The sequence below is a fragment of the Ambystoma mexicanum genome, chromosome 2p, assembly GCF_040938575.1.
Source record: "Ambystoma mexicanum isolate Mex_15411 chromosome 2p, UKY_AmexF1_1, whole genome shotgun sequence".
Classification (NCBI taxonomy): Eukaryota; Metazoa; Chordata; class Amphibia; order Caudata; family Ambystomatidae; genus Ambystoma; species Ambystoma mexicanum.
Window position 1 is genome coordinate 1,028,775,945 of NC_090923.1, and position 27,899 is coordinate 1,028,803,843.

The 27,899-nt window shown below is 49.4% G+C and overlaps 1 protein-coding gene across 1 annotated transcript in view; it reads right to left on the reverse strand.

The window, feature by feature from the left end:
* Positions 1-525: 525 nt before the first annotated feature.
* Positions 526-27,899, reverse strand: part of SF3B2 (splicing factor 3b subunit 2) — a 633,281-nt gene continuing 605,907 nt past the window's right edge. Inside the window, exon 21 of the mRNA XM_069644893.1 lies at positions 526-914. Within this exon, the coding sequence (XP_069500994.1) occupies positions 846-914 (69 nt within the window). The 3' untranslated portion in view covers positions 526-845. The remainder of the gene's footprint in view (positions 915-27,899) is intronic.

The window sequence follows — 27,899 nt, forward strand, 5'->3', positions numbered from 1 at the left end:
GTATATTATTGTATATTTTAAATACCTATTCTTGATATAATTAAGTGTATTAGTGTTTTCTTGAATAAGTGTATGCTCAGAGACCTTTGTACCTTACTACAGCCCTTCTCCCCTCCTAGACCAAGCCTGGTTGCTAAGCCATTCTACCAAACCTTTGTGTGGTTCAGGCCAGACCTAAGAGTTGGAACCCTGTACGTCCAAAGTGGGCTTTTCTAAGTTCTGTCAAAGACAGTAACCTATGTAAAACTCCCTAAAATGCAGTCTTGTGGGAGAGGCCACAATAAGCAAACCAACACCTTTACCATCATTTACAAACTCAATGATATACTTCACCTTGCCCCCAAGGCAAACCCCCTTAGATATGAATAGTCAATAGAAAAAGCATGGAAAAAATTCACTGTTCTTCGGAAGCAGCACCAAAGCCTTTGCCTTTGGGGGAAGCCAAATCATTGGCACAACACCACTTCTATCTTGTCTGTTGTTCCTGGAGCTCTCTTTGAAGATCAGCACAACTGAAACCAATACTTCAGGATTTTTCATTTATTTACAAAAAAGAAGCCACTTCCTCCCACCCAAAGATCTTTTAAAACGGACCAGGGATGTAAACAGTCTGCAAAGCCATTGACACAGGAACTGGGGTGATTTTCATCTTTTCCACTTCTGAAAGTCATCCCTATTCTTCTAGGATTTTGCAGGATTATTGGTTTTAAAATCATCACCCCGAACTTGAATGATGGATGTCCAAGATTAAGAAGATGGCAGCTCTAACAGTTTGTGTCACAAAAGAGGACCCAGAATAGCGCTTGACATGATGGTTGAAGTTCTTCACAGCTCGATGATGGAGCTTAGAATTTGAAATCTTTGTACTTTTTCCCACCTCTCGTGTCTTGCGGCTGAGCCTTCCTCTTCTTTTGCTGTAGAAGAAAGTCACACTGTTATTTCAAAATAATAGCTTGTAGACAGCATTTGTACATCAACAGTAATTCAAATTTAAGACATCCCTCACCCACCTCTCCCACAAAGCACCTTAACTCAAGTAGCGCACAGTCTGCGGTGTGACTGTGCAGGTGAAAATCTGCTCTATAAATGAGTATGTGGGAGAAATACACAGGTGTGTCATGGTTAGACGTGACTAATACAGATTTTACATTCAAAAGCGGCTTTTAAAATGAATGTTACTTTATGGAACAAAAACTATAACTCTAATCTCATCGCAAACAAAACATTATATGTGGGCATAGTAATATATGCCGACTTTAGTGCTACATTGAGTTTTAACAAACCAATACAGAATGAAAAAAATGTAAACCATGCAAAATCCTCCCAATGAAATAAGAACACAAATAAAATTTAATATCACTGAAATTCCTTTTGCTATTCCATGCGCTGCACATTTAACATGTGCTATTTACTAAAAAATAAAAACCTCTGCACTTGCCTCTAATTTGGTAAAACTACGAAGGGAATGGAAAGATCTACAACTTCACACACAAGGCAAGCTTTGGTCTCCCTGCTTTTTACATTTTATTTTTAAGCTGGACTTGCATAAAGGCTAGATCTAAATTTGAAGTCAAAGGCCACATAGTATTATTCAATATAAAAAGAAGAAAATCAAGACCCTCTAAATTCCTCTTCACACTATTAACACAAGCACTTAAAATACATTAGCTGAATAAATGGATAATCACATCTTCCTGAAATGTTTTCAGATCATTCTACTTTTTGATGTGCAATATTTTCATCCGCTATAAAACCAGGTCATCTTTTGATTAAATTTGTATGCAAGACATGATATACTGTGACATTGTACAGAACGCCTTCAACATTAGGGAACTACAACACATGCCACGTAAAAAATGCTTAAGAAAACACACACCAAGCTTGGAAATAATATATGCCAAGGCCACAGTATCGCCTGGCTCTTCTAATGCACAAATTAAACCTTGAAAATAAGGAGTTTAAATACAGAAAATATAAACTATTCTGAAAAATTGATTAAACTTCCAGGGCAGCATTTGATTTTGGAGTTCTTGCTTGTTAGAAAGCTATCTCTTTTGGCAAGCTTCCCTCCAGAGTTCTATGGACCCCAACACATTTTGCTTTTGAACCTGCACTGACTTGTTATGGGGAAACCAATCAGTCCTTCAGACTATCATTACTGGGAAACTAGGTTTCCAGTTTGTCTTTTTGGTAACTTTTTAACAGTGCACACAGCATCTTCCAAGGCAGTGCAGTGGGGATTCTTTTGTATCACCCTAGTCTTCTACACTTCAGGATTTCTGGTTACTTTTATATGTGACGAAAGACAAGCTGGTGGCAGCAATTAAATATTTTACAATTTGTGTGTTATTTCTAGTGTGCACATTTGTGGTTACCGCATACGACTACTGCATGTGGCTAGTGCCCTAAAATGGAAACGCCACTGGATGTTTTCCTGTTCTCATTTGCCTTGAAAAAGCCCAGCAGGGTGAAACTGACGGCCATGCAGTTGGCAAACATTCTTTAGTTGCTTGTAACTGGCAAACTTACTAAGGGCTCCAATCAAACTCAGGAGAGAACAGACAAGTCTCTCTCTGATCATTTTCCTGTGGATGAAAGCTAAGTGACACGTGACAGGTCACTTCACCCTCCTTTCCACTGGGTTTGACCATAGTGAGTACAGCAGAAGAGCTACTTCTGGTACTGACACCCAGTAAAGTGTCAATGACTGACTTGGCAGCCATTCTCTGTGGGTGGGCACAAAGACATATGTTGTTGTGATCAGCAACCACCAACTGTGACTTATTGCCAGAGGTCTCCAGAGTCAAAAGGCTAACCAAATTAGGACTAGTTTCGGGTGCAAATTAGTCTACTCCTAAAAGTGAACTCAGGAAGGAGGGAATACATGTCTCACTTCTGTCAACCTGGTGACAGGCAGTGAGACCCCTACAGTGGTTTTCACCTGGGCCCCCCATTTTGGGCCAGCACAAATGTATGTTAGACCACTCTGGTGGTATTCTGACATTATGGCACACCAACTGGAGGAGAAAGGGCCCTACATCCTGAGGAACCTCCAACCTCTCAGGTTTTCCTCAGATGGGCTCTGTGCGATTACTTTTCCTTCAGAAACCCACCTTCCTGCTGTATTCTTTGCTTCACTGAAGGGGAACCCTGCCGATGGAAGCAGGCCTTTCTCCACAGACATTTCAAGGATGGTTTCTGTTAGGTAAGAATTGAAGTAGTAACACAGACTACACAGCACTTACCTGCTTGGTATTAGGTAACCCACCTTTTGGTATAGGTCTGTACTACACAAGTTGGTAGTGTGACTGAGCAGCCAGGCCTATCTCAAGAGGGGTCAATGTGAGCGGTAGCAATGAAATCTGTCAATACAAGTAAGCAAGTAACACTCAAGGTTTGTTATAAATAGTAATTTAACATCAATTTTTAAACAAGCGTTCTTTAAAAAGGGCAAGATAACCATGTAAATATATGTTAAAATAATTTTACACAATTCCTACACCCTGAAGACACTTAATTGACAAGGACAGTAATGGCAATTATGTATCACTAGTTATACTTTGCAGATTCTGAGGTTGCAGAAAGGAAAGGTTTAAGGAAAGAAAAGGTTAAACAGGTTCTCAGTATATGTGAGGACAACTAAATCTAGACAAGCCTTTCCCAGCAGTAAAGGTCTAAAACAAGTTATCACCTACGAGGGACAAACAAATAGTCTACAGGGAGCCAGGACAGCCAAAGTCAACTGGAGCACAGTCTATGGAGCGGAGGCACTTCTTAGATAAAAAGTCTTGCACAAAGCTAGAGAGTTTGTAGAAATATCACAAGCTGTTAGGCCTGTTAAAAGCAGAGTTGGAATCAACTCTAAAGGTAAGCCGCTGCAAGTCTCCACTAAGAAAAACACAGCTCAAAGACACTGAGGTAAGTGCCCCAAGTCTAAACAGTACCTCTGGTTTGAAGACGACGGGTCCAGCTGGATTCTGTCCGGTTGCAGTGATGCAGATCCTGGGTTCCTGAGCCTCTGTCATGGGGACAAGCGGGAGGACGTCTGGAGGGCTCCTGTGGCGGCACTTGTGAGGTTGTCCGCAGCTACGGGCTCTGTTTGGTTCAGTGGCACTTTGTGGTTTCAACGCTTGGTCAACAGCACTGTCACGGATCTCTGATACCAGTTGGGCTCCCTTCACTCCTTTAGCCCTGCACTCTGGTGAGGGGAATGGAGCTCTGGCCGTCCTGCTCCCGGAAGGTCTTTAGGAGACTCCAGGAGCTTCTGGACGGATTTCAGACATTGCATTAGAGTATGGATTTCCCAACCCCTGGCACACTGTTCTTGAAGCAAAGTAGTACAGCCAATTGAGGTAGGTGGTCCAGTGGAGTTTGTCTCAGGGTAAGCTGGTCCCACTAACCCAAGGGAAGAAGTTGTCCCTTCTGGAGCTTCTCTGTCAAATTGAAAAATGAGTTTCAGCACAGCAGCAGGGCTTCACCGGGCAATTCAAAGGTCCAGGAGGGTGCAGCAAACTTTGTTCATGGTTTCTTCGTTGGGCGTTTCTCCCAGTGGTCGACTCAGACTCTAGTCCCAACACCTCATCATTTAAGCAGGTTTCTCACATTCATGCACAGCCTAGGCTGTCAATCACACAGCAGGGTGGCCAGCCAATCAGGAATGGTTAAATGGTTATTCAGGCATTCCTAGAGACAAAGGACAGGGTAGTTTCGGGAACCTCCCTCACATCATGCCTTTCCAGACAGACTGGACCCAGAGGCGGGCTTCAGGGCTGAAGCCCGCCGAAGGCAAAACGAACAAAGGGCTCAAATCTGCCTCGACGCACAGACTAAAACCCAAGACCGACCTCTCAATCAGAAAATGCAGAAAAAAGAAGGCAGGGCCATTTTGACAAAATGGTCACCCATGGGTGCTATACTGCAGTTGAGGGTTCAGCCTGCAGTAGAAATGGACACTTGTAGGACAATTAAACCCCTGCCACCAGCCATTTAAAGTAGTGAGGGTAAAAACAAATGTTACATGAGAATGTAGGTTAAGGCACTACTAGGCCACCCCCCAGAACTCCACATAAGATAGGGTGTGCTGGACTTGCAAACAGAAAAGGTAAGTAAAGTCAATTTTATTTTACTATTCTTGGGAACAGTAGTTCACACAAGAAAATGGATTTTAACCTTTTGAGGAATCTAAAGTATTTCTCTGTGACACTGTACTGAAGGTGCTGTGTGTCACCATACAAAAAGTAGATGCCTATGGAGTTTGCCAGACTCCAAAAACAATAGAAAAACATTCCAATTCAGGTCGAAACACATGAGGGTGAGAAAAGGGTCTGACTCACTCCAGAGTTAAAATTAGAGAGTCCTAAAATCCAGCAAAAGAACTGGGGGTCTTTAAAGTTGAAGGTAAATGAGAATTATCTCTAAAAGTTTCTCTGTTGGCCCATACTTCCCTCTATCGTAGGCATCTCCTCTACCAGCAAACTGGGTAGTCCAGGAGTCCTATAGGATCTAAGATTTTCTGGTGGTCCTTCTTTCAAGCTTGGATTAGGGACACTATCAACTACCTCAATAGCTGTTGTAGGTAAGACGATTAATATTCTCCATCACTCTGCCTTTTTTTACCAACTCCTCTGGCCATGAGTTTCCCTATAGGCATAGGCTTTCTCTTAGGCTTGGCCAAGGTAGCCTGACTCTCAGGACGAGGTGGGGATTTGAAGACTGATCTCACCGAGAAGTCTTCCAGGAATAGTTCTAACATTGACAGATGTCATGACCATTTCACCATTCACAGCTCTCATGACAGGTGCTACTGGAACACAGAGAGGGCCTACCAGCCAACTTTGGTCCCTGGCGAGGTGAGAGAAGCACCTTTGGTGCCTTGTGCCCAATTTCATTTTCCCTTGGTTTTTTTAATCCTAATTTGCCTCTTTTGCACAGTCCCCCTTCCCGACCCATTTCCTGAACTTTTTTGTTAGTTTTCCAGCCCCTGACCTACCCCCTCCTGATTGGCCCTTAGACAAACATTACATGACTCACAGCCCCATGGGCTAAGGGCCCCAAGGCAACAGGCAGCTCCCAAAGAAGCCGCTCCAGTCTGTGTTTGCCTGTGTTCGCCTGTGAAGCCAGCCATTAACAAGCAGCGACTGAGAAGAGTGGTCTTGATGGGGAAATTATAAGCTACTCACCGTAGTGGCGAACATACTCTTAGTCACTATTGCCCTTTCCTCCATACTGCATAGGCGTCTCTTCCAAGGGACGGGAGACGGAACCTTTTTCACCAGAAAAAACCTTCTTGCCCTTTAAATTTAGAGGTGCATGTGCTGCCCTGACTCCGCCCTCCGGTGCCACAACTCAGTCCCCAATGACACATTGCCAATAGATTTAACCTAAAGACACCAGTATGAGGGGGGGGGAGGTTGGTGAGACGTATGGAGGAAAGGGGACTAAGGACTAAGTACGCTAGTCACCACGGTGAGTAATTTATAATTACTCTTACGTCCCGTCCCCTTTCCTCCATACTGCATGGGCGATTACAACTGAATGTAGCCCCAGGGTGGAGAGGAGACCCCTCGTTAAGCAAATAGGTTCCTGAGAACTGCCTGTCTGAAAGCCGCATCAGATCTACAGACGATATTCAAACAGTAATGCTTTCAGAAAGCCAAGGGAGTGGCCCAAGTTGCCGCCCTGCTTATGACTTGCCGAGGGACATGGCGCGGAATGCGATGGAAGTTACCTTGGCCCTGACTGAGTGGCATGCATGTTGGCCGAAAGCGGCCTGTGCTGGCCCTCGTACGCTTCTTTGGTGGCAGAGACCATCCAGCGGAATATGGAAGCCTTGGAGGCCCGATAGCTTGGTTTTGAGCCTTGGATAGTCACAAACAGGACGTCCGATTTGCGGAAGCCCTTGGTCCTGTCCAAGTAAAATTTCAGGGCACGCCCAACATCCAGGCAGTGCAGCAGTCTGTGCTTCGTCCTTGGGATCGACAAAACACATAGGAAGGACTATTTCCTCGTTCAAGTGGAAAGCAGACGTCACCTTGGGCAGAAATACGTGGTGCTCCGCAGGACTACTTTGTCCTTGTGAAAGGTAGTATATGGTTCTGAGGCGACCAGCGCCTGGATTTCGTCAACTCTACGAGCAGAGGCTGACTAGTAAGGCCGTCTGGATGGTGACCAGCCTGATGTCCGCTGACTTCATTGGCTCGCCTGTTTGTGCACCTGGGCGCCCAAGACTATGTTGAGGTCCTCTTGACGGGCGGGTAGAGCCTTGCGAGCCCCGTCAGATGTTTGATGATAGGATTGGAGGAGGAGAAGATACCTTCCTCCGAGTTCCTGTAAACTCGGATGGCTGCAAGGTATGTGCCGCAGGTGTAGACCTGCACGTCAGAGAGGGCGAGGTGCGCCGCGAAGGAGAGCATGTTGTCCAAAGTGCATGCCAGGGGATCAATTTCTTTGGAGTCTGCCCAGTGGCAGAATGTGGTTAATTTGCTTTTATACTGGGCCCTGGTAGCCTTGCTCCTTGCGCCCTGTATGACTTCCAGATTAGCCTGAGAGGCTGAGGTGCCGCAGCGTTACCTGCTCAGGAACAACACTGTGAGGGCTAGTTTCTGTGGCGCAGGGTGTATGACTCTGCCCCCCTGCTGTGCCCGTTGGGAGGTGAATCGGGGGCATCTCCGAGAGGCTGAGCAGCTCCAAAAACCATGCCCTGACCAGCCACCATGGAGCTACTAGAATGATGTTGAGTTGGCGAGACTCCTTGATTTTGCGAATTACTCTGAATCAGCGGTGTGGGCGGGAAGGCGTAAGCCTTCATGCCGTTCCACTGAAGCCGAAATGCACCGCCCAGGGAGCCGGGGCCCTGTCCCTGCCAGGAGACAAACTGAGGTCACTTCTTGTGCCAGGTGGCAAAGAGATCTACCTGGGGATGACCCACCTGTTGAAGATCTCCTGAATAACGAGGTTGTTTAGCTGCCACTCGTTATTGTCAGCTCCCAGCCTGTACGCCTCAAGATTGGATTCCCCCGGGAGGTGGACTGCCGTGAAGTAGATGTCATTTTCCAGGGCCCACTCCCACATGTTGATTGCCAGTCTGAACAGAGGAGGGGATCTGGTGCCTCCCCGCTTGTTGACATAGTACATGCTGGTAGAGTTCCTGGATGAGGACAACCTTGTCCCTGAGAAGTGGTAGGAATGCCCTGAGCACTAGCCAGGTGGTGTTCAGCTCTAGCCAATCGATGTGGTATTCCAGCTCCTGTTGAGTCCAGGTGCCGTGGACAGAGATCGTCCAGGGTGGCTCCCCAGCCCTCGAGCAAGGAACCCGTGGTGACAGTGGCCTGCAGAGTGGGCGGCACGAAGGGCTTGCCCGTCTGTAGGTTGCAGTCCCTGGACCGCCATGTTAGGTCCGAGTGGAGAGATGGAGGAACGTTGATCATCTCTGATTGAGAGCACTGCTCTTGGTTCCTTGAGGCCGCGGTTCCATGAGGCCGCGAAGTGCAGATGAATCCTCCTCCTCCTCCTCCTCAGTCTCGTGTGTGGGATGGGTAGTATGACCGCTGCCAAAAGACCCAGGAGATGTTGGTACCACCGTGCCGAGGTCACTCCTCTGCTGAGGAAGTGGGTGGTGGTCCTCTTGATGGCTGAGATCTTATCCTCCGTCCCAGATGAAGCCCAAGAATGTCAGAGTCTGTATGGGCTGCCACTGTGACTTCTTGAGACTGAGCGAGAAGCCCAGATTGTACAGTGTGTTCATAAGGGCATGGGAAGAGTGGTGAACCGCTTCTGGAGATGTTGCCCTGACCAGCCAGTCGTCTAGGTATGGGTAGATGTGGAGGCCCTGCGCTCTGAGGAGGGCTGCCACCGTATTCTTGAGCCTGGTAAAGACCATGGGGGCCGAGTTGAGGCCAAAAGGGAGGACCTTGTATTGAAAAGGGTAGCCCATGATCCTGAACGTAGGAAAGAACGATGGGGTTGCCAAATCGGGACGTGTAGGTACACGTCCTTCAGAACCAGGTAGCACATCCAGTCTCCCTTGCACAATGTCTCAGCTATAAAAGTTGCCGTAACCATCTAGAATTTTTGCAGGGGTAAGGAGAGGTTGCGGGTGGAAAGGTCCAGCACAACTCTCAGGCCCGCCTGGTTCTTCTGAATGGCGAAATTCCTGGAGTAAAAGCCCAAGCTGGGAGGCTGGGCCTTCCTCCAATGCCTGGCTCTCTACGAGTGACCGGATCTCCACCAAAAGAGTTGCTATCCCAACCTCTGGGAGTGGAGGGGAGGAGGGAGGAGGGGCTGGGCTAGGGAGGCGGTACCTTGTGGTTACTACGGAGAGGATCCAGGGGTCCACGAAATTCTGGCATCAGATATGTGCATGGAGAGCAAGCCTGCGCCCCACGGAAACATGTGGACCCGAAGGGGCGTGTCATGCCTGCTTTCCCTCGGAGGCCGTCGTGGAGGAAGGGGGGCTGCAAGAAGCCCTTAATCCACCCTCCCCCTTTGTTGCGTGTGCCAGTTCCAAGACAGCGAGCGGTCCGGCTGTCTGGATCTCTGTTCCTGGAAGCCGTGGAACCCTCCGTACATACAACCCCTGTCGGAGCACTGCTGAGATTGGGTGTACGATTTTGGCGTGGTTTCGGTCAGGATGGATAAAGACTTGGCTGTTTGTGAGCGGTTATTTTTGTGAGGAGTGGAAGAGCCCCCTCCCCCCCGAAAAGTAGATCTAATATGCGTTCCAGGACGTCCAGGTTCCTTCTCATGTCCGTGACGATACAGATGGCACGGCCAGAGGTGTCAATATGGGCCACAGTGGATTCCATGAGGTCATGCACCACCAGCTGGGCCTAGCCCGGTCTTAAAGCGTGATTAGCTCCGAGTCAGGAGTTCAGGGAGGAAGTCAGCAATTTCCCGCCATAAACTCTGGTTGGCAGTAGCCAGCATGGCATTGGCGCTGGCCTGACGAAGATGCAAGGACGCGTTGGAATAGAGCTTTTTCCTGTACGCTTACAAGATCTTCTCCTCCTTGCCTAGCAGCGCGGCAGAGGAGGCGGCCGAGGACGACTGAGGCTTGGAGTATAGTGATGCCACAGCGATCACTGAGGAGTGTGGCTGAGGATGGGCCGAGAAGAGCAAGAGTGTATCCCCCTTCATCTGCCTGTACTTGGCGTCCAGGCGTTGACCGGCTGGGCATAGTGGGGCTTGAGCCAACCCTTCTTGGCCAGGGAGACTACACCGGTTTGCAGTGGAATCCCTCTTTTGGTAGAGGGGCGTCGCGTGAGGACTTCAGCCAGGAACCCCTCTGCTGGCTGCTCGACCTCAGGTTGGGGTAGGCCCAGATACTCCGCCAGCCCTGCAAGACGTTCGTGGAAAGCCCTGGCTGAGGATGGCGTATGCGGATCCTCCTCACCTGTATCCTGTGGAGAAGGAGTTGGCGCCGGAGGCTGGGGTACAGGGGCCAAGGCCGGAGGCTGGTAGAGCTGCTTGAGGAGTGGGAGGCAGCGGCTGCGCTGGGGCCAGGGGTGCCGGTGGAGGCGCTTGTGGTGCTGCTAGCATTGCGGGGAGGACTTCCCTCATGGTGTTCCTGAGGATAACCCCAATCCGAGGTGACTTCATGAGGCTGAGGAACCTCTCAAAGAACCCCTCTTCACTGGCCGAAGAGGTGGTAGGGGGAGCGGACGGGGTAGCTGGGAGTTGCTGGAGCTGCAGCGTACCCTGCCCATATGGACGCAGTGGGAAGGTGCCCTGTGGAAAAGAGGGATAGGCTGTAGGCCACGTACCTGGTTGAGGCCAGTCCCACCATGACACTCATTCTTCGCCGAATTCCTGGAATGGCGTCGGATGGGTGCCTCGGCCTGGTGCTGCGACCATCTTGTTGAGCTGCCTGCCACGTGTTGCTCGGCTCAGCCTCCTACAAGACTCTTGCATGTGGATAACGAGGCCTACCCTGCTCCTCGGGCCTAGGCCTGGTAGGTGAGACACCCTCGACCTGGAGGTCGATAGAGCTGCGTTTAGGCGCCCCCCTCGGATTTATCGCGGTGCTAGGGTGTAGCCCCTCGGCCATATTGCCGGTACAAGGGCGGAGCCACTCGGACGACAATTCGGTACAAGAACCTTCTGTCCCTCAACACTACCACCGGGAGTATCCAAGGATCCCTCAGCCCGAAGGCCAGTAGCTGCAGTAGCCTCAGTGCACGTGCTGGTATAAGAACCGGACCAGTCCCTCCAGCGCGGGAGAGTCCCTGAGAAGGAGTCTCCTTTGCGGGGTGCGATTGAGAATATCGGCCCTACCTTGGGATTGGTTCGATGTTGGTTCGACCACAATGGAATTGAAAAGAACACGCCAACGGGCGCTCCACAGCCGTTGAGTAACCCGACATGTCAACATAACTAAGGGAAGTGACTGTCCAGGAGTCTTGCAGCTTCTTGCAGTATTGTGAAGAATACCTTCCCTTCATGTTAAACTCTGAGCTTTGCTGGGTACATCATAGCCTATTTGACCCCCAAGTTGCAGATCCTCTTCTTTACAGACAAACTATTTATGCTCATTTTTGACTGCTATGGAGAAGTCAGGATACAGATGGATCCTACTGGAGCCCAGCAGCAACTCACCCTTAACCCTAGCTGCCCTCAACAGAGCATCCCTATCACAATAGTTGAGGACTCAGGAGATTATTGGCCAAGGTGGGGCCCGTGGTTTGGGTTTTGGAGCTAAGGAGCAGTGGGCGCGCTCAATGGCAAATGGTGGCGAGAGCTTGGGGCCATCCAGCTATAAAGTGTGTTCGACAAAATCTTCCATGGGACCGTCCAGGTTGTTCTCCGTGTTAGAGAGAATTCTCATATATGGCTAATTTCCCTCACCTATTGAGTCCCTCAGCAGCTTTGTTGGATTTCTGGGGTTCATTGTTTCCACCTGGTAAGAGTGTGAGCCTTTTTTTCCCCACTCTTACATGTGTTTTGCCCTGTTTATTTCTACTGTTTGTGTGATCTTGGGCTCTGAAGCACACCACTCCATGAGCCCCACTTTGTGTGTGTTACACAGCACATTCAGTGCAGTGACAGAGGGTTGTCTTCTAGACTTCCCACTGACTCAATTTTTCTGGGGCTGACTACTATCCCCCAGAAACATGTAAAGTTGGCATTAACTATAGTCACTTTAAAATTACAGACCCAGTACACCCCATATATGTACACCACATCTTATTGGAGAGGGTTAATTCCTACCCCTTTTTGTCTGTGTCTCTCTGAGCTTTGTTTTGCTCTTTTAACATTTAGACTTGGCTGGTGGCAGTGGTATTTACCCTAACTTTTCTACCGCGATTATACTATATAAACGTGGTACTGTTCCAGGCTATTGTGCTAGCCTCAAACTTAAACCAGCTTGCCCAAATGCTTTTTATTTCGGCTCCGGTCGGGTTTAGTCACCATTTCTTTTTGTTAAAGTTTGCCTTCTTTGTTCACTGTCTTTTGGTGGGCTTCTACGAAGAAGCCCTCCTTTGGCGCCTGGGTGTCTAGGTGGGCTGAATGTAATGGAGGGGTGTAGTCACCCCCTGCACAGGGTCTACCTGGAGAACCAAGTTGCACTTTGTCATGATTGGCTGAGGTGGTTATCCGGGCCGGACAACCGCCCTGCTGAGTGATTGACAGCCAGGCTGTGTGAATGGGGGATTTTCGCATAAAAGGCAGGACTCTTGGGCTGGAAGTCAGAGTCGCCACTGGAACTGCAAGGAACCGAAGAGAAGCGGAGAAGACTGCTGCTGCACCCCCGAGTCCTATGATATCTACCCTTCAATGACCAGAGAAGATCCAGTCCGGAGTCTTCTTCCCTTGAGCCTGGTGGGGTCAACCAGCTCATCTTCTACAGCCAGAGGATCCTCTTCGTGGTCGAAATCGCTGCACAAAGCTGTAGTGGTCCGGATAGCCATATGAAGAGCCTCTCCTGTTTTAAAGGAGCGCATCTTTTATTCACCGTCGCTGCTGCTGGACTCATCCCTGGGTAGTGCGGATCCCTCCAGACGTCGTCCTTGTCTCCACAACTGAAGCTCCAGGAACCGTGAATCTGCAGGAAACTACCAGGAACAACTGCCATGGGACCAGCGTTCTTCAATGAATAAGGTACTGTGTCCGACTTCGAGGAATTGGGGTGAGCCGTTCTTCCTCACCAAAGGCTTGTCCTTTTCTTCCTTCCCTCTTATAACTTTTGCCTCCTCTTCTGACAATATTTAAGTACTCCTGGCAGCCTTAAATCGTGAACTGTTCTAACTGTGTGATCCTTTTATCCCCAACTCCCTTGTGTTAATTCATGTGCTAAGTGTGTTTGACTACGGTTACATTTTTTCCCGCGGGTACGCGTATCTTTAGTAAGACTGAACTGTCATTACTGTCAAAAAGTGATCGCATATATGCACTACCACAGTAACGTCTCTTGTTTCATAACACCAGTCTGTCAAATCCTAAGGTACTTACCTTGAATTGTTCTGCACAAGGTTCAATTGGCTGTGTGTAGTGTATTTGAAGTGTGGTTTTATTTTTACTAGAAGTGAAGTGTTTTGTGAACAGATGGTTTAAAAATAAATGTAATTATATTTTTTAACCAGAAACCTTGAGTCAGTGTTTGCTTGAGTCACAGTAATTGTAGTCCTTTGTGTAATCTCTACTACTGCTCATTTGCTCTCGAGAGAAGTCTGGCTGCTCAGTCACTGCTACCACTCTATCTGTGTAGTGCAGGCTTGTACCAAAGTTGAACTTGTACTACCACTTGTAGTCTTAACTCTGTGCAGTGGTCCATAAGGGCACTGCATAGGATTCTGTCTAACACTCGGGGACGCATATGATGCGTAGGTTATTCAGTCTATATCGAGATCCTCATTCTTCCTACTGATAGACTGCACCTGCCTGGTGAGTGAGGATACATCTGCCCTCGCTGCCACAACGTTGTCCTCCGCCATACCGACCCTGACCTCGCCGATCCGGGCATCTGTTTTTTCCATTCGAGATTTGATCGCGCCAATGGTGCCACTCATGTCGGCAAGCTTGGAATGAAGGGCGGTGAACCCATCCCGCATGTAATCCATCATACGTTGCATTTCTGTGGGCTCCTCCAGTGGGCCGGTTCCACTGTCGTCCCCCTCAGTGCCATCTTGAATTTTAGGTCCAGCTTCGGTGAATATATTAATAGAGCTTTGCTTTTTTCCCCCCTCCTTTGGCCATAGTGGTAGGGTGAAGTATGGGTAAGGGTCAGAAGGTTGTGAGGAGAGAGGTAGACGAAAAATTACAAGTTGGGGCCCGTCCCACCAGGGGAGGCAGGATTATGCAGATGGATTAATGGTGGCGAGATAACTCGGGGTGTCACCGGGCGGCCTGGTGCACCCTCTCTTATGAGCCCATGCCCACAACTCCTATTAGGGACAGCAGTGCACCAAGAGGCCGACCTGTCTGGGCAGTAGAGAGGCAGCTAGGGCGTTGATGCAGTAGTCAGGGGGGAGTCCAGGGAGGAGGAAGACCATCCCAGGAACAGCAATCCATCCCCAGTGCGATGTTTCCAGCAGCCCCCACCAGGTCAGAAGCACCCGACCCTCAGTCTCATCAAAGCCTTGGCCACAGCGGCATCTGCCTGGGTCGGTTGTCTGTGCCCCGGGGGGCCCAGAAAGAGCGCCGACCATGGCCAACACCAGTGGAGCTGGCGTCCGGGTATGGTCCAGAAGAGTAAGGGCAGTGCACCTCAAGTTAGTAAAAGGGACAGGAGCTGTTACCAACGTGGCACGCACTCACTGCAAAATTGAGCACAGGGGTGTGCCTCCGGGCAGTCCAATATGGCCCATCCAGGGGCCACAGCAGGCCATGAGTGGGTGGCGGTGGGACACAGCCAGTCCAAGGGCCGAGCAGAACACGAGCAGCGCTCAGGGGCGCATCCAGGCCCCAGTAGACTGCTGCCGTCACCAGGCAGAGCAGCGCAGGGTGAGGTCAGGGAACATTGATTGACCAAGTGTAGACTCGCCGACACTGCCGTTATCCAGCGATGTCTAGGTCTCACAGCCGGTAACACTGCCCACCCAACAACTGGCAGGCTGACAGTGACAGATGACAGGATGGGGCCGAGGCGGGCCAAAATATTCAGCAGGGGCCACGAGAAGACAGTATCCGATCCAGTCTGTTAACAGGGCCAGCAGCGTCCGGATGTCAGCAGCAGGGCAGATTACTCCCAGCACTGTAGCCCACTTAGGAGCCAAGGCGCAGTGCAGATGCGACCACTATGCTGCAGGAGAGTGAAAGACCGCCACCCGCCAGTCCATCCTCTAGGGGCTACCACACAGCGCACGGGCCACTGACAGCCACCCCACCGCAGCAGTATCCCAGACGTAGGGAGCCCGGGGTCTAAAACACAGCTGCTCCCCAGTCACAGCAGCAGCACTGCCAGTTGGAACCAGGGCCGCAGCGAGCAACAGGAGTGGAGAGTAAGCTAATCAGGCCTCCCAGCAGCATCAGAGCGCCCCAGCCAGAGCACGGCACAGTGACTGTTCCTGGCAATACAGTTGCCAAACCAGCCCGGAGACAGTGTATTCTGACACAAGGATTCTTCCTCAGTGCGTACTGCATGCACTCATGGAGGATGGAATGCGCCATGAAGAGGTCTTGGGCTGCAGAGCCTACTCTCCATCATGTGCAACAGCACCCCTAAAAAGTTGAAAATATTGACCCCCCTGAGCTCCCTGCACCGCCCGCCTACCGAGTCGAGCCAACCCCCTACTCCATACCCCTCGCTATCTCCTCCCCTGCGTCCAAACATCTCCCCTCTTGCGAACATGGCCCCATGCGCCCAAATCCCACTTCCCTTCTCTTAGCGAAGCAAAGGGCAGCCCCAGCAAAACCCTGGACCTCCACAGCCCCCCCCCCCCTCACCCACACTGCATGGACCACCAGAAAGACAAGAAAAGGCCCATACCTCAGCCCCCACTTAGCATTACCTGCGCTCCAACCCAGATCCCTAGCCCCATCGCTATAGCGCCCAAACCTCCCCCAGCACCAAACTCATAGCACTATTCCCCTGATTCCCCCATCCACTGACCCCCAATTTCTTCACCTCACAGCCACCCCCATCTTCCAATGCCCTCCCCTAGCCACTTCCCTCAACCCACCAAAACCACCACCTCCTCCTCCTCCTCCTCAACAACAATCCCCCACCTCGTCCCGTCCAGCACTTCCAAGCAAACCCCACCAAATCTCTTGCATCCTCATCAATGCCAGGTCAGTCTCCAAGAACAAATTGAACATATTTGACCCAATCTCTGACAAAAACCCAAATGTCCTTTTAATCACAGAGACCTGGTTTGCGGACGATTGCGAACCCATTGCACACAGTCAGTTAGAAAACATTCACTAAAAGGAAGCAATCAATATCACACAAAAATATATTATACAGTACTTCACACTACCCAGTTCTCAGGCATTTAAACTACTTTGAAGGAGGAGCAAAATGGCATTCAGAGCATTTGAAATAGGAGCAAAAAGGTAGAGTTATTCTAAAACAGTGCAAATAGTTTGAGTTCACCAGATGAGTTGGTCCATTGCAATAGGTAGGCCAAAGTCAATGGGCTAGAGTCTTGTATCAGTAAAAATGGTTCTGGTAGTTAAACGGCAAAGTCTTTGCCACGGTTCTCAGAAGTAGTTCATAGAAGAAAGATTCATGTTTCAGGTCACAAGCTGACTAGGCCTGCAAGTCGCCAAAGTTTCACAAACTTTTGCAGTGAGAGGTAAGTTCTCGGTTAGGTTTTCACAGTACCTTATGTTCAAGAAAAAGATGCAGCTGAAGACTTCCGTTCCTGGCAGTTCCTGCAGATCTCACTGTTCCTGAGCCTCAGTCGTGGGGACAAGACGGAGGACGTCGGGGACTCCTGCACTGCACGGGGACTGGTCACAAAGCTGGCAAACCTTTGATTCTGGTAGCTGTCTACAAGCACACAAACTGGTGTCCTTCTCCCTGGCTATTCGGTTTCCTGCAGCACTCTGAAGAAAATACAAACAGTTTGGTCCCACCAACTCAAAGGAAGAAGTCGTCCTTGAAGGGCTTCTTTGTCGAGAAGAACTTGGCGATTCGGACCTGCAGCAGTACTTCACCAGGCAAACCAACTGTCCAGGAGTTGCAGCAGCCGTCCTCTTCCAGCTCTTCGGTTCTTTCGTTCCAGTGGTCGACTCTGCTTTCCAGTCCAAGAGACTCGCCTTTTAAACAGTTTTCTCCCTTTCATTCCAGCCTATCTGTCACTCACCCAGCAGGGTGGATATCCTTGCTGGACAGTCAGCCAGCCAATCATGCCAGAGTGCATTTGGGTCTCCTAGGAGACTAAGCACAGGGTGTTTCGGGCACTTCCCTCACTTCCTGCCCACCCCAAATATTCAGAAGCCAGAGGCGGTCTTCAGTCCTGAAGCCCACGAAGGGCACACTAACAAAGGGAGCAAACCTGGTTTGGCGCACAGAGACAAACACTGGAAGGACCTTTCCAAAAGGAAACAGCGATAAAAGAACACCAGGACCTGTTTAAACAAAGGGGCTTAGGGCACCATCTTCAAAAACATCGCTCCCATGGTTTTTAGCTACCGGTGTTCGTGGTCGGGAAAGATCATGGTAGTTCGTTGCAAAACCACTGCCACCAGCCTTTTCAATAGGAAAGGGTTGCATTCGACTGCTACGCAAGTATTTAGACACAGGGGATACTATGTAACCCCTCCAGCACTCCATTGTAAGATGGTGTATGCTGGGTCTAAGCATTTGGAAAGACTAGTAAAGTCAATGTCACTTTACATTCTCTGGGAAACAGTAGTTTATCCCCGAGAAGGTATTTCAACCTTTGGGAAGTCTAAACGACATCCCTGTGTCACTGCACTGAGGGTGCTGTGTAACACATGAAAAGATGATGCTGTGGGCCTTATGGGATGAATAGTTATCTGTACCCCCGCCCTCTTTCTCCCTATGCTTCTTTCCTTCCTCCTGCGTACCAGTAGCAGGCTTGTCCTTATGGGACACTGTGTGAGACCCATAAATCAGCAGCAATGGCTATCCTCTTAGGATTTAACTCCTTAGAGTCAGCCAAATGTTGAGTAAGCTCCGGGGAACAAGAGGCAAATATTTGCTCAAGCATGACTAAGTGACTCATGCCCCAAAGGTGGTTACTTGATAACCCTCTACCCAACCACACAAGTTGTCAAAGAATCAGAAACAAAAGTAATTGAAGTTGTACAATTTTTTTTTCTGTACACTGTACTCCAGCATTGGGCAGGCGTCTTCCCCAACTTTAAGATGAGTTTTTTCCAAAGTCTTGCCTTTTAGCCTTTGACATTTCCAGAATGGCACTGCAGCCAGAATGGGGCAGTCTGCTGAGCAACCACACAATTCTATCAGCATCACTCACTCCTTGAGCTTCACATGCACACTCAAAAGTCACAAGCCAATCAATTATGTCATTCTTCTCCTCATACACATTCAGCCGATTGTTTGGGAATCTTCAAAGTGAAGAGGACCCAGAAACATCTCCAGATCCTCTGGAAGAACTTTGTGAAAACTTTGCAAGCTCAATCTGGTGATCTAGGTCCTTCTTCCTCAATTCTCTAATTGTAATTGTGCCAAGTTGAACTAAAGCTCTTTTTCCTTATGCCCAAGCTTCTTGTTTACATCAAAAATGGTCTGAGACTCTGCGGCTGTTACAAACAAAAGTCCAGAGGATTCATCCTCAGCCTCAACATTAGTAACTGCAGTGGCAGCAACTCCATTACTGCTGCTGGGTCCAGTCCCAGCTTCACTACCAGTACCATTAGTTAGGGGAGGTCCACCCGTATTCTTTTCAAAATCTAGAATGTTGACAATTCAGATTTAGTTCCAGAGACTGTTCGGCTTTTGTCACTACACAACTTTAAGTGATCTACCTTCGAAGAACGGAAGTGAATGTGATGGTCTCCTTGCTATCAATTCACAAGGTACTTTTTAAGTGTTATCGAGACACTCCACCAGTGAAAAACACTTGAGGTACCTCAATACCCGATTTCCACACTAAACAATTACTTATTAAGTGGTGAGGGTGATTCCCACAGCTGTACACCAATTTATCAGGACTGACTTTCTATATTCTTGCCTGGTGGACAGATGTATAGCAGGCCAACATAGTTTAGTGACGGGGACAACTCTGGGAGCTGTAGCCAAAACAGTTCAAGGTAGTTGGACGAGTGGTAGAGGCCAAGTCACAAGAGGTGGCGAGCTTGTAAGGGTGCCCTCAATAGGCACACAGTGAAAACATTCAGGGAACACACTTAGACAATCAGTTATAAAAAAACATGTATGGCAATATGTCATTACGAAAAATGACTACTAGCATGTTCACCAAAGTTACACACAGATTTGTGAGCCACGGGTTGGGAGGGGGGGCTTGAGAAGGCAGAAAAACTATCCAGGGCCCCCCCACCACAGGACTGGATACAGAAAAGCAGTTTCAGATGATGGCCACCGATGGACGGTGACGCAGGGAGACACAAGTGCTCAGACTTCGCCTCCTATCTCTGGTCCCCTTGATAGTGAAACCACGAAATTTAGCACCGAGTCTTGTAGCACAAGCAGGCAATCCCCCAAGTTCCAGCTAACAGTGATGTCTGTGGCACGTTAGCCAAACTGTGAGCTTGTCAGCCACTGGGTGATGCAGGGGCTCTTCCAAGGCTCTTCGCAGGACTCAGAGCGGATGTTGAGAATGGATGTTCCCCTCCAGTCCAAAGGTCGCAGCTCCTTCACAGGACTACAGAGCTTCAACAAGACGGGGCTCTTCCAGGACAGCAGCAGAAGTTGGGCCTTCATCCAACGGGTCCACGTTTTCTTTGCGTCTTGCAGATGGACAGGAAATTTAGCACCTTCGGTTTCTTCCAAGATCACTGAAGAACGGGTGCAGGGGTCCCCTTATTCAAAAAGTCAGGTAAGAGCCGAAAATCCCACTAGCCAGTCAAAGATCTGTGTTCTCTACCCCCCCCAAGCAGTGGTACAACCAGGATCACTGGTGGAACAACTTGAATACCATTCAGACACACAAACCAGTTTATGGATTGGGACCAGACACTCCCAGCCCACTTGCTGGAAACAAACACGTGGCCTTGCAGTAGTGAGTGAAAGTCTGCTTTCCCAGGCATGGACTTGCAGTGCCTCACAGGCCGGGAAGAAGGGTTGGTGACAAGATGGCCAAGGGACAAACGAAAAACCTTGCGGAACAGCCATGTTTGGACACTAGCCACAGTAGGCAGCCAAACACAGTAAACGAGGTAAGGCTAAAGGAACATACTAAAAAAATAGCAAAAAGTATGTGCTGCCAACAGCTTGTCCCTTAGGCACACCTAAAGTAACCAGAAATCCTATGAGTGTTAGTCTAGGGTAAAACAAAGTGTATCCCATTGTAAGATGCATTGTACTATGATAAAAAGTTACCAAAAGTGATGACAACGTAACAAGACTAAGGGAAACAACGTTTCCCAGTACTGATAGCCAAGGACATATCAGTCTCCCGCATGACATATGAGCAAAAGCAAATGTAGTTCAGCTTCACTGCACTACAAAAAGAGGTCAGGTTCAAAAATGAAAGCAAAAAGTTTGGGGGTCCATAATAATGGAAGGAAAGGTGCTGTAAAGAGACATGTTTCCTAACAGTTAGCTTTATGGGTTCTAGCCTAAAAGATACTTCATCAGCCTCATTTTGAAAATGGATTTCTAAAATCAACCCTGGTGGGTAGATTTTAGGAGGCCACCCTAGTTATGGTTAACAGGTAGACTGTCAATGCTTACTCTCAGGAGAGTGAGAGTGTGGTTAGGGGCCCTAGAGTTCTCAGAGTAACACAATATTTCAGCTTAGACTGTCAGTTATAAAAATAGTTATTTATTTTGGCCTCCAGAGCACACTAAGAAAGGAAATTGGCAGAGCAGTCAAGCTCATCATACGAGGAAGATATGAGCTGTAGGCAAGTACACTGAACCCAGTTAGTAGAGTAGTTCAAAGAAACACGTACACAGGAGTTATTGTGTAAATATAATACATGATCTATTTTAATATAAGTCACAAATATACTTAGCTCAATTAACCAACACAGTTAGGAATATTTACACTTTTCAAAGGCCACTGCTTGAGTGGTAGTTGCTTGTGATACAACTGTTAGAGTTTGGCACTAATGATAGTTGTACCGTTTTATCAGTACGACCGTGCACTCGAGTAAAGACAAAGTTATACAGTAATTGTATTGAGTCAGCAAAACCACATAAGAAAGGAAAAAGGTTAGTCATACAGTAGCAGAGCTTAACATTCTAGGGACACTTTCTTGGTAAACTAACGCTTCTAAAGTCCAATCCCTAACTATATGCAAAATGTTCGTTCAGAGTGGTTTCCAAGTCTTAAGAAGCAGCAGGACAGCAAATGTTCATTAGGATACTTAGTCCCTAGGAAATTATACTTAAAGAATTAACAACGATGTAGACCCTGCAAAAGGACTCACTAAAGGGACACAAGCTGGCAGCTTGGGTCAGGGGTAGAGTGAACACCCTGGAAACCTATTTTATAAGCGACAGAGGAGCTCCGAAGACGACGACTCTTTCCCTTTGGTGGGACCAACCATGCCTGAGACAAGCTACAATCTGAGCAATCTCCCGAGGTGCTGTGCCTTTCCACAGCTGCAGACCGTGAATACCAAGAGACCTCCGACCCAATTGCAGTGCAGCGTCTTTGAAAGGCCAAATCTGTCCAAGTCTTTGCTGAGCTCCAGGTGAACCCCAAGCCACACAATCCGACTCATCCAAGTCCCCTCACCAGAGCAGGAATCGAAGAAGATTGACTGGGTGAATTGTGTCCTTCGTTGGTGCTGCAGAAAATGTGCCAAAACCAAACGCAGACTGGCCAGAGAAGCTGAAGAAATCTGTGGCAGAGGTCCTCTCTCGAGACTTCTGCAGAGAGATCCCAATCAGTCTTCCCTTTCATCACCATACCAAGGAATCCAGAGACCGGGTCCTTTGTTGCTGCACGGAGGAGAATCCAGCCACAGACATTTTCTTCTAACCTAAGGTACTGTGGGTGTAAAGGTAGTGCTTACCTTAAACCAAGAAGTCGTTCCAGAGTGTTGGAGTGCACAAAGGTGTGTCCAGGGTGTCCACTCTTACCTCAGCCCCAAGCTGTATCCCATTTTGAGAGTCATTTAACGTTCTCTAACGTTGTGTCAATTCTTCTAGCATCCTTAACTAGAGACTGAACGTATCCACAGGACCTTTTGCTGTTCTGCTTCTTCCTAAGGCCTTGAGCCCTCTACAAACGGACTTTCACACAGTTAGGGGTCAGTCTTTTAAAGTCTTAACTTGTGCTAAAACTGCTTCTTGAACCTTAAGCTGTTACTGTTTGACTAACCAACTGTTTTCCTTCCTAAAAGACTATCTTATGTGGTTTTGCTAACTAAATACAACTACTGTATATGTGTGTGCACGTTATTACCGACAATATGGTAGAACTGGCATTTGTGTCAAACTAACAATTGTAACTGCGAGCAACTAAAAACTAAGCAGTGGCCTTTGAAAAGTATCTAAAAAGTATTCCTATGTATGTTGGTTAAATTATCTAAGCATTTTTAAACATTCCTTGTGTAAATAAATATATATTTTATATATATTTATTGGTATACGTGTTTCTTTACTAACTGGGTTTAGTGTACTTGCCCACAGCTCACATGTTCCTCTTATCATAAGATAAGAGGTAACAATACTTACCTGAACCCCTAGATCCCCTTTTAAAAGTTTGGTAACTTTTAGAAACTTGTACAACAGTTTGACTTTGCCATTGCTTCGTTGTGCAAGCCGTCTATACATTGGGGACTATGCTCCGTCCACCAGGCCAGAGCATAGAAAATCAGCCCTAACAGCTATTTGTATCGACTTCATATCCACATTGACCCCTCTTGAGATAAGCCTGGATGCTCAGCCACACTACCAACCTGTGTAGTACAGACTTGTACCAAAGGTTGGGTTCCTATTGCCAGGGTTGTTGTAGTGCATCCAAAGAATACTGGTCCAAATCTTGCCCAACATTCTGCAACAGGAGTCAAAAAAAACTTTTTAACTGAGGAGAGTCTTAGGGAGATTCGAGCCACATCCACCAAGTGCAAAGTCCTTTCAGCCAGCGACAAAGGCGTAGTAAAAAACACTGGTAACACCAAGGGTTCGCGGGGGTGAAATTCCAACAGAACCTTGGGCATGAAGAAGGGGTGCCTTTGCAGCACCACCCTCGTCTCGTGAAAAGTCAAGTTAGGCCGCTTGCATGACAGGGCCTGGATCTAACCTACTCGTCTTGCAGAGGTGATGGACACAAGGAAAGCAGTCTTCCACGACAAACTTGAGCTGAGTGCATAGGTTCAAATGGGCCCCCCCCCATGAGCCTAGTCAGCACCACATTGAGTTCCCACACCAGGGCCGGGCCTTCACTGGCGGGAACGAGCAGAACAGTCCTTTGATGAACTCCTTAACTAGACGGTGCGAACACAGAGAAGACCATCCCAGAGATCTGGTGTAGCGGAAGATAGCCACCAGATGAACCTTAATGAAGGCATGCGCCAATCCCGATTTAGTCAACAACAGTAAAAAGGGAAGTACTTGAGGGGCCGTGACCTGCAGGGGGTTGATCTTCTGAGAACGGCAACAAATCACAAAGCGCTTCCATTTGTGTCCTTAGCATTTTAAATCAGATGACGCCCTGGCCTTGGCGAGAATCTTTGCAGTCTGCCGTAAGATCGTAGTCACCAAACTCTAATACTGCAGGAGCCAGGCCTTGAGGTTCAGAGACCCCAGGTCGTGGTGAAGAATGGCACCTCCTTCCCCGTCGACACAATCCGTGACCACTGGCAGCTTGACTGGCGGGGACGCCAACATGCCGAGAAGGTCCAGGTACAAGATCTGCCTCAGCCACACTGGTGCAACGAGGATCAGCCTGCACCGGCTGAGTTGATTGATGACTCGAAGCAACAGAGGGAACGCATACAGAGACAGGCCTTCCCAAGGGAATGAGAATGTGTCCTCCATGCTGCCCGGCTGGGGGAACCTGCTGGCGAACCTCTGGCACTTTGTGTGCATAGCCGTTGCAAACAGATCGTTCTGGGGATTGCCCCATTTGAGGAAAAGGTAGTCCACTTGATCCTGCCAAAGCTCCCACTCGTGGCAAGAGCATAGCTCCCTGCTGAGGGAGTCGACAACGGTGTTATTTACTCCTGCCAGGTGAAACGAAACGAGGAACATGACCTGGGCGATGGGCCAGTGCCATAAGTCCTGCATCTCTTTGGAGAGCGCTGGGTATCTGGTGCCCCCCTTTTTCCAGATGTAAAACATTGTGGTGGTATTGTCCGTGAAGACCCTCACCACCTTGCCCTTGAGAAATGACTCGAGGGCCCAAAATACCACCCATAGTTCCAGGACGTTGATGTGTAATGTCTTCTCCTCGGGTAACCACAGGGGCTAGGGGGAGTGGAGTCTGGAAATCCATGCCTCCGATAGATTGGAGCGCACACCCCACCACCTTATCGCTCGACGTAACTCCTTGTCGAGCGCGATCCTGTCCTGGAAGCTTCCGGACTCCTGTAGCGGGTGCATCCGCAACCTACAGAGTCGAATGAGGTAAATGCATGACAACATCATGCAGAGAAGAGACTTGATGCCCCTCACCATGGCGATCTTCAGTGCTAACAGCCGTTGCACCTTGCCCAAGATGCCCCAGAGCTCTGAAATTCCCAAAAACATTGGCAGACCAAAAAAGGCCTAAAAGGCATGCTAGAATTCCTGACATGCCCCTCAACATTTTCAGCCCATCCTCTACTCAGACGGTGATGCCAGGCTTGACACTGTGTTGAGCAGTGATCCCAGGAACAGAGCGTCCTGCGATGGAGTCAGCAGGATTTGGCATAATTCACTGAGAACCCCAGATCAGTCAGTAGGCGGATGGTCCTCGCCATGTGGTCGACAGCGATGTCTCAATCTGGCCTTGATGAGCCAGTCTAAAAGTAGACATGGATCCCTTGCAGTCGTAGATGGGCTGCCACCGGCGCCCTGCACTTGGTGAAGACCCTTGGCGCAGACTTCAGTCCGAAAGGAAGGGCCTTGAATTAGTAATGTTTCCCCTGGACAACGAAGCGTAGAAACTTACTGTGTACTTTATGGATGGGGATGTGATAGTATGCATCTTCCAGGTCCAACGATGACAAAGTCTCCCTCTTCCAGCTGTCCGATTCAATCTCACTTGGAGGTAGACTGACCGCTCTGTGGTCCCTCACGTAGACCGCACCCGAAGGCCTTGGAGCAGCCCCTGTTGGCTTTTTGGGTGGAGAAGCAGCCTTTCCGAACAAGTTGTCCCAGTCAAAGGGCATGTCCAAAACCCTTGTCTGGACCTCCTGCCTGAAGTTGGTGGACTTGAGCCAGTCACGACGGCGAAGTCAGACGCCATTTCCCATCTGGCGGAATCCCGCGTCCGCAATGTCCATGGCCACTTTGATGGCATGATCCGATGCCACCTCGCCTTCTTGAAGGATAGCCAAAGCCTCAACCTCATCGTCGGAGAGGAAGTCCAGGAGAGGAGCTAGTTTAAACCACAGCTCCCGGTCATATATGGCTACGATGGAGGACATGGACGAGCTCAACGCATTCTTCATGGTGGCTGCCAAGACCAGAGAGTCTGGCGCCGGTTGAGGCCGCAAGCACTTTGGCGCAGAGTCTGGCACCCTGTACTACTCCAGCCGGTCTCTCTTCGCTGGGGCTGTAGAGGAGTTCTTCATCAGAGCCAATCTTTCGTCCGAAACATCGTCCAGTAAAGGGACCGAGAGGATGGTCTTCCTATTTGCCTCCCGGCGCTGGTAAAAGAAACCTTCCTTCTATTCCTCCGGCTTGAGCTGGAAAAGCTCTGATGCTCGGGCGATCATAGCGTGCAACAATCCTATCTTGTCTGGAGGAGAGTCTCTGGGAAGAGGCGACGGGAGGTCTCCCATCCCCACCGTCATCCGTGCCCGTCGTCGCTGTGTCCGATTCAGTCTCCCTTGGTGGGGGGCGGGGGAGGGGCAGGAGGAAGAGGGACACTGCAGAAGGGTGGCATGGAGGCATCAGGTGTCTCCTTTTCTTGGTCGGTGGTTCCCCCGGTGGCAATGGGGCGACCAGCACTGGTGCCACGAAAGGGGCGGATGGCGGGATTGGCGGTATCGCCAGTATCCTCTGTATCTCTGACACCAACGAGTTGATATCCAGCGCAAAGTCTCTATGTGGCCTAAGGGGAGTAGGGGAAGGGCCTGGGGCCCCTCGTCGTCGCCTCCATTAATGGTATCCCAGTCATCACTCTCGACGTGGGGCAAGTCCCTGGCACCTCAGTATTTGGCATCGCCCTCCTGGACGGTATGGACGGAAATGACCTCGTCCTCCATCTTCAGCTGAAGAAATGTCTGTTCCCTGCAAGCCTTCAACGTCCTCCTCCCCCTTCTTTGGGTCCAGATGGGTCGGTCTCGGGCTGAGGTCCGGCATCCTCTTCTCTGGAGTCTCATCAGCCTGCATGTTCGAAGCTTCCCTCCTGGGAGGAAGGGTCACCCTTGCCGTCGCCGGGGCACTCTGTGCATCGGCCCTACGGCCTTTGAAAGCGACGCCGCCGCCACCACCACATAGAGGGAGGGTGAAGGTTTCGCCTGGTGCACCTGGGCCTTCACAATGACGCCGGGCCCCTTTTCTTGCTTGGCCTTGCCCTTCACGGCCGAATCTGAGGCCTTGTCCTGTTTGGCCTACTCCTTCAGGGCCGCAACGGGACCCTTTGTCTCCTTTGGCCTTCTCCACCGCGGGTAGGCTGGAAACCATACCCCGCTTGCCCTGCCCCGGGTTCGCCCGTAGCTTACCCGGGTTATCCAACACTTCTCTTGGATGAGGAACCAGAGCGTTGACTGGACGTCGATGGAGATGATGGGCGCGCCCCGACTGTCGCGGGACCCGCAGGAGCGGCGACCCCGACGGAAGCGGACTCACAGTGCTTGGCCTTGTGTTGGATGCCCTCAAAGGACTTAGAAGCCTGCTCAGTTTTCCCAGATCTGGGACAGGCATGCCGAAGGGTGCCACCCGATGCAGCGGCCATGGCCTGCAGTCAGTCCCTCAACGTGCGCTTCGATAAGCCACGGCAAAAAGCACAATCTTCCTCCTTGTGCGACGGGTGCAGGCAATTCAGGAACTGGGAATGCTTGTTGTCCATGTTACATTCCGCAAACCGCAGTGGGAGCACAGCTTGAAGAGGGAAGGGTTGTCCTTTTCGTCCGACATGATCCAAGCAGTGTAGGCCTGAAAAATCTTCTGGGAGTCAGGATGATCGATGGAGCACATGGGCTGGATTGATCGAGAAATAGTTTAACTCTCAAAAAACGCAGCAAAAGAGCAAAGCACGAACGTGTGGTAAAAATCTAAAGATAGCTGCCTGGGGAGGGGCTTAGGTAGAGGGCAGTCATTGGCTGGGGCTAGTATGACCCAGAGCTCAGTGATTGGTTGTTAGGAGAAAGGCCGTTCAGAAATGAAACCGATTTTTTCTTTTACCGAGGATTTCCAGCGTGACCACTGGGAATATTCATGAGCATGTGAATCCATGCCAGACCCCATGCTGGAGAACTTTGGCTACTGGCCAAACATGGCCGTGCCACAAGATTATTTGCTTGTCCTTTTGCCATCTTGTTCTTAAGCCTTCTTCCTGGCCTCAGAGGACAGGACAATCCTTATAAGGACTTCCAGTGCCCGGGAAAGCAGAAGCATTTAGCAGGCTACTGGAGGGCGGCGTGTGTTTGCTGGCAGGATGTGGGCTGAGATTGTCTGGTCCCAATCCACAAACTGGTCTGAGTCTTACCGAGTGGTATTCATGAATGTTCCTGCCAGGGGTCGT